This window comes from Cornus florida, unplaced genomic scaffold, assembly GCF_030987335.1.
Source record: "Cornus florida cultivar Cherokee Brave unplaced genomic scaffold, ASM3098733v1 CherokeeBrave_3.0.0_Hap2_Chr06, whole genome shotgun sequence".
Lineage (NCBI taxonomy): Eukaryota > Viridiplantae > Streptophyta > Magnoliopsida > Cornales > Cornaceae > Cornus > Cornus florida.
Window position 1 is genome coordinate 68,573,314 of NW_026775576.1, and position 7,411 is coordinate 68,580,724.

Consider the following 7,411-nt stretch of genomic DNA (forward strand, 5'->3'; position numbering starts at 1 on the left):
ATTTTCGTGAATGGGTAATAATACTTGTAACAATATATAATATATACTAATTATAAATAAATAAATAAACTACAATCATGTAGTCCCAAGAAGATAGTTATTGCCTTTAAAAAAAGTATTTAGTTATTGGTCAATTATTATGGGTAGTTTAGGACTTATGAGAGTTTATTGACAAATAAAGATCACATAATCCTAAATAATCAAAAGGGTGTGAATATAGTGTCAAGGTCAATGATCATAATTGTCAAATTAAAGTCGTATTGTGAAGGTTAATTTTGTCCATTGAAATATTTTGAGAAAGTTAAAATGGTAAATTTATAATTTAAATTAGTCAATTCATAAGTCAAAAGGAAATAAGGTACTTTTACCTTGATTTGGGATGTCATTGTTTGAGGGGTGTTATTGTTCAAAAAAGTGTCTAAGTTATAACTATTTGTCTTTAATTCCAACCTAAGGAGTGTGAGTGCAATTTATCCAAAATTTTAAGAATACTAGTGAAGAGCACGTGCATTTACCCGTGATTGAAAGAGTAAATTAAATTGTAAATTTAAAGAATAAATATTTTCAATTGCTATATGAATATCTACAAAACATAACATTAGTATCACTAGCAAAAGAGCACGTGCAGATGCCCGTAGTGTAAATCTAAGTTATTAATAAGATTAGGCAAAAAGCATAAAACCCCCCTCAAGTATAAAAAATTAGCATTTTACCCCCCTAAACTACAAAATCGAGTAAGTCAGTCCCTCAACTATCAGAAATGATCAGTTTCACCCCAGGCAGTCCTTTCCGACTCATTTCCGATCACCGTTATTGTACATTTACAAAAATGCCCATTATAATTAAAATTTTAAAAAAGGCAAATAAAATTAAAATTGGAAAATACCATCAATACCCTCATGCTAATACATCACCTCACTCTTCCCAATTCACTCGAAAAATTTAGAGAGCGAGTAAAGAGAGAAAATGGGTAAGGGGGGATGTCTCATGGTGGTGGTGGTGGTGAAAAAGAGAACTTGGCAGCTTGGCTTGTTAGTATCAATACCTTCAAAATTTAGCCTTTCAAGTTCCCTCTTTTGGGTATTAATCTTCTCAAACCGAATGTGACTTGCAAGGTGGAGAAACTCGGTGGCACAAAACCGGCAAGACCAGGCCGGTCATGGTTAGTGGTAAATAGAAAGGGTGTAAGAAAATCCTAGTTCTCTACACAAACTTTGGCAAGAATAGAAAACTTGAAAAAACCAATTGGGTGATGCACCAATACCACTTGGGTCAACATTAAGAAGAGAAAGAATGAGAGCTTGTGGTATCAAAGATATTCTATCAAACTCAACCGAGGTAATGTAACTGGTTTGACCCATAGTTGAATAGGTGCACTCTCTCCCCGTTCTTTCTCCCTCTCTCTTATAAAGTATCTCATTAGTATAATGTTGATTCTTTGTCTAATGATGCTATATGGTAGTGCCAGCGCCTGTGAGCAGTGTGTTCCTAGACTGGTGGCTTAAAAGGCATGGTTCTGCGTGTCAGTAGGAAGCGCATAGTGAAATTCATCCTTGACGATAGGAGATTTAGTTATTTCATGCCAAATCTTAAGAACCTTTGATTGCTTGAAGGAGATCCTCTATATTGGTAATGACCGCAATCTCAAGCCTCTATTACAGTTTGTGGATATAGCTTAGCCCATTTGTGGTATTTGATATCAGTGGGTTTAGTAGAATGGTAGTGTCTCAGGTTTGCCGGAAACTTTATATGCGTTGAAGTTTTTCTATAGAAGATCTATGCTCATTTTTTTGCAAAGTGGCTTGTGTCGGCAAATGATACTACAATTTTTTTGAGCTTTACTGCACATTTCTGCAAGGATTATTATACAACCCAACAAATGATCATTCTGTGACTGGGTATTAAAACGGGTCACATTAATAATTTCTAATTTCTACACAACATAAATAGATTTCATTCATTAACAAATCGACTAATGTGGTGCATGAGGTTATCCAATCACAAATAGATTTAACCATCAAATTCCACACATATAAACAGAAGTTCCACCAGATTACCTATAGATTTGAAAAAATACTCTGCCCATTGGTGGTCCTTAACCATGCATAACCTAAAATGCAACCAACAAAAAAAATTGAAATGAATTGAGAGGCAAGGCTACTCCCAAGAGTTTTTATGACACTACTCAAAGGACAACCTCTGCTTATACAAATATATTACCACACAATTGTTAAAATGGAAAACATATATACGTATACATTATATATGATAATATATATATATATATAAAGTACAAAAATACACACACACATATATATTCACACCCAATTGACCTTAACTTCTTCAACTTTAATGGAGTCTTTTTTTTTCTGCACTTGGAGAGGGGAGCAGTTGTAGTTGGAGGAAGAAAAAAGGAATTTTGGACTCAATTTATAGACAGGGCTACAACGGTCATATTGCAAGGGCAGTTTTGAAATTATATCAGAAAGTAACCTCACGCGCTTTATCTGAGCCGGAAATGAGCCGAAAAGGACTGTCAGGGGGTGAAATTGATCATTTCTGATAGTTGAGGGACTGACTTGCTCGATTTTGTAATTCAGAGGGGTAAAATGCTGATTTTTGATACTTGAGGGGGGTTTTATGCTTTTTTGCCATAAGATTATAATAAATTTTTAAAATAAATTTATTTGATCAGTGATTAAGTTGATAAACTATAATTTATTTGATTTGATGTTTTTCAATGCGAAATAAGGAATATGAAAATATATCCTTCATATGTCATTTATATTACAAATGAGCTTCTATTTTTAATTTGCATTTTTGTTACTTGTACTAAATATTTTTTTAGTTTTATCACACTTCTATCTATAATCATTCTATGTAGAAATCTCTCAATAGAGCAATTCTCATATATTTTCACGTTCAAATATTTTAAATAATCATCATGCACCTAAAGATAATTTATTTCGCTTCTTGGGCTTTAAACTCAAAATCATGTATATTAAGATATATTCTAAAATATAGATTCTAATCAATTATATATATATATGTGTGTGTGTGTGTGTGTGTGTGTGTGTGTGTGTGTGTGTATAATTTTCATTTTGTAATCCACATGGATCAAGCACAAAAGGAATAACCTTCCAACATTTTTGTATTATAAGAACGAAAACATTTCTTCTTTCTATAACATTATAACATTTTTGTTAAGGCTTTCCTTTCATGGACTCAAGTTTCTCGAGATGAATGAACTTTCAAAAAATAAATACAATGGAGAAAGAAAAAAGAAAAAATATCAATTCAAAACTCATAGAAACAAGTTGACATACAAATACTATCTAAATTAAGCAATAATATTTTAAAAATTGAATTAACAAATGCAAATCAAATGAAAACCAAAACAATTGAAGGCTCTAGATAACATGAACAACCAAACTCAAGTCCTCATTAGGGGGAAAAAAAAATACATATAATGCAAAGAAAGAATACAACAAAATACTCATATTCAAATAAATATTTCAACATGAGTACAAGAAAACTCAATAATTGTTAATTTGTTGAACGAAACCTAACACTCCTTTGATCATCACTAAAATATAATTGTTTATATATATATATATATATATATATATATATATATATATATATAATTATCATTTTGTAATCCACATGGATCAAGCACAAAAGAAATAACCTTCCAGCATTTTGCATTGTAAGAAAGAAAACACTTATTCTTTCTATAACATTATAACATTTTAGTTAAGACTTTCCTTTCATGGACTCAAATTTCTCGAGATGAACGAACTTTCAAATAATAAATACAATGGAGAAAGAAAAAAGAAAAAATAGCAATCCAAAACTCACAGAAACAAGTTGATATACAAATATCATCTAAATTTTTTCAAGAAACGAGACCAAGGAATATTAAGCAAAAATGTTTTAAAAATTGAATTAACTGTTGGAGTTACACTGCACAATCAACCGAATTTAATTCCAATTGTTGTGGCGGAAACGCAAAATAACAACGCACGCTGTTCGAAGAATAATCAAACAATCATAAAGAAAAATCACAAATAAGAACACAAGATATACATGATTCACCCAAATCTTAGGGCTACGTCCATGAAGCACACTAAACAAATTCACTTTGACAAAGATGAAGAATTACAAGGAGAATTTTCTCTCAATCTTTCTCAATTGCTCTCTCTTGTGTTGGCACAAATTAATCATACAACACGTATGATTTATCTCTAATTTCACCACACCCTAAAAAAAACTGATTAAGGTTAATATATATGGCCCCATATAATGGAACCCAACTTGTCCAACAAGAATTGTCTTTTGTGGGTCCAAAACCAACAAGGAAAATAAATCACGTAAGTTTCCAGAAAAGTGGAACCGGTACCAGAATTGGCTACCGGTTCCAGAGACGAATATTTTAATTCTGGAACCGGTTACAGAATTGGCTACCGGTTCCCACCGGACAGTGGCTGATCAACGTTTCCTTTATTTTGGCTATTACTCAGTGGAACCGGTACCTAATCTCTGAACCGGTTCCCACACGTCAGTAGCCAAAAAATATTAATATCATTAGTTTCCCAAAATCTTCACGTTATCAACACGTGATCAGACCCCACCACAAAAAACATAACAATTTCCCACTTGGAGACTGGAGCACTTGTAAACCCATTCCATCTTCTTCTCATGCATGTCCCATGCATGTCGGTGCGCTTCTCTCTGTCTTCAAGCTAGAAGACCAACTGAAGTTGCGCACAACTTCAATTTCTCCATGGTCACTGTCTTGGTTAACATATCAACCGGATTCTTGGTGCTAAGTATTTTCTCAAGTGTCAACACCCCATCTTCTAACACAGATTTGATGAAGTGATACCGAAGTCCTATATGCTTGGTCCTTGAATGAAATGCTGAATTCTTTGCCAGATGTATTGCACTCTGACTATCACTCTGCAAAACATTCTTCACCTATTTGAATTCCAACTCTGTCAACAAACCTTGTAACCAAATCATCTCCTTACTGGCCTCTGTCATCGCCATGTACTCTGCCTTTGTAGTAGATAACGCTACAATCTTCTGTATTTGCGAAACCCAACTAACTGTAGATGTACGCACCATGAATACATACCCGATAATACTTCTTCTGTGGTCCACCTCACCAGTAAAGTCTGAATCTACATAACCATGTAACTTCACTTCGCCCCTTTTGAAACATAGGCATTTGTCTATGGTACCCCGTAGATATCTCAATATCCACTTCACTGCTTCCCAGTGTAACTTGCCTGGATCCTTCATGAGCCTGCTTACTGCTCCCACTGCATATGCAATGTCTGGTCTTGTGCACACCATGGCATACATCAAACTTCCAATGGCTAAGGCATATGGAATTTTAGCCATGAAGTTTTTCTCAACCTCTGTCTTTAGACACTGATCTTGAGATAATCAAAAGTAATTAGTTAAGGGAGTACTCACCGCCTTAGCATTATTCATATTGAACCTTTTCAGAACCCGTTCAATATACTCAGCCTAAGACAACTGCAAAGTCCCTTATGCTTGTCTCTGTTAATCCTCATCCTAATAATCTGCTTCGCTGCACCAAGAACCTTCATCTCGAATTCACTAGACAGCTGCTTCTTCAATTTGCTGATTTCTTTAAAATCAGAACCTGCCACTAACATGTTATCAACATAAAGTAGAAGGATAATGAAACTTGACTTGAACCTCTTAAAGTAGCAGCAATGGTCAGTATTGCACTTGTTGTAGCTATGTCGCTTCATAAAACCATCAAACTTCTTGTACCACTGCCTCGGGGCTTGTTTCAAACCATACAAGCTTTTCTTCAACTTGCACACTAGTTTCTTTTTCCCTTTGATTGAGAAACCCTCCGGTTGTTGCATGTAAATCTCCTCCTCAAGATCACCATGAAGGAAAGTAGTTTTGACATCTAACTGCTCGAGGTGCAACCCTTCTGCTGCAACAATGCTAAGAACTGAGCGAATGGTACTCAGTTTCACAACCGGGGAAAAAATGTCTGTGTAGTCAATGCCTTACTTTTGCTGAAAGCCTTTGACCACTATTCTCCTTATATCTCTTGGAACCATCTTATTTTTCTTTCACCCTGTACACCCATTTGTTATGAAGAGCATTCTTCCCCATGGGCAACTTGGCTAGTTCCCATATTTTGTTGGAGATAAGGGATTTCATCTCATCTTTCATTGCAAGCTCCCACTTGCTAGCATCTTCAACCTGACATGCTTCATCATAACATTCAGGCTCACCATCATCTGTGAGCAACAAATAATCCAAATACTTCCTATTCGGTACATGAGGTCGCGTAGACCTTTTGGGTGCAGGCACAGGAGTTGGAATCTGCGGTGAACTATGCTCTGTGAGTTCTGGCCAAGAACCTTTATCTGTCTGCTCCGCGTCAATGCTCTCTGGATCATCATCCAATTCAACAAACTCAGGCTTACTCTGTATAGGACTAGTTAACTGTGATGCATCTCTATCATTATACATCACCTTCTCGTTGAAAATCACATCTCTACTTCTGATGATTTTCTTGTTCTGATTATCCCAGAGTCGATAACCAAACTCATCTCCGCCATACCCAACGAAGATGCATTTTAGTGACTTGAGGTCGAGCTTTCCCCTATCATGGTCACTAATATGCACATATGCAATAAAACCAAAAACTTTCAACCATGAAAGATTTACCTCTTTGCCACTCCATACCTCTTCTGGTATTCGATGCTCCAAAGGCACCGCTAGTCCACGATTAATTAGGTAGGAAGCTGTATTGACTGCTTCTGCCCAAAACTGTTTGGGTAAACCCAAATGTATGCGCATGCTTCTGCCTTTTTCTGTCAATGTTCAGTTCATCCATTCTGCCACCCCATTTTGTTGTGGGGTTCCTTGCACAGTCCTTTCTAGTCTGATCCCATTATCAAAACAAAACTTCTTGAACCCAGTGTCTTCATACTCACCACCATTATCTGACCTCAACCTCTTGATCTTCAAACCTGCCTCATTCTCCACCATGGCCTTCTACTTCTTGAACACATCAAATACCTCAGATTTGTGCTTCAAAAAATAAACCCATACCTTCCTCGTGTGATTATCAATGAAAGTCACGAAATAGGATTTTCCGCCAATGGATGAAACAGTGGCTGGCCCCCAAACATCTGTGTGAACTAGCTCAAATTTCTCCTTTCTGAGATCTCTGCCACTCTTCTTAAAACTGACCCTCTTCTGCTTACCCATCACGCAACTCTCACAGAAGTCAATATCAATTGCCCGTTTGCCTGGTAGTTTCCTCTTTGAGTGCATAATCTTGAGCCCCTTTTCACTCATGTGACCTAGTCTTTGGTGCCAAATGTTATGATCTTCTCTGTTTTCT

General features: G+C 35.9%; 1 protein-coding gene across 1 annotated transcript; it reads right to left on the reverse strand.

Annotated features, from left to right (window-relative positions):
• Window positions 1–4,980: 4,980 nt before the first annotated feature.
• LOC132314274 (secreted RxLR effector protein 161-like) lies at window positions 4,981–5,690 on the reverse strand. Its single transcript, XM_059813152.1, has 2 exons — window positions 5,534–5,690; window positions 4,981–5,444 (listed from the first exon to the last, which is right to left on the reverse strand). The coding sequence occupies exons 1-2, from the start codon at window positions 5,688–5,690 to the stop codon at window positions 4,981–4,983; spliced, it is 621 nt and encodes a 206-aa protein (XP_059669135.1).
• Between the last annotated feature and the right edge of the window lie 1,721 nt (window positions 5,691–7,411).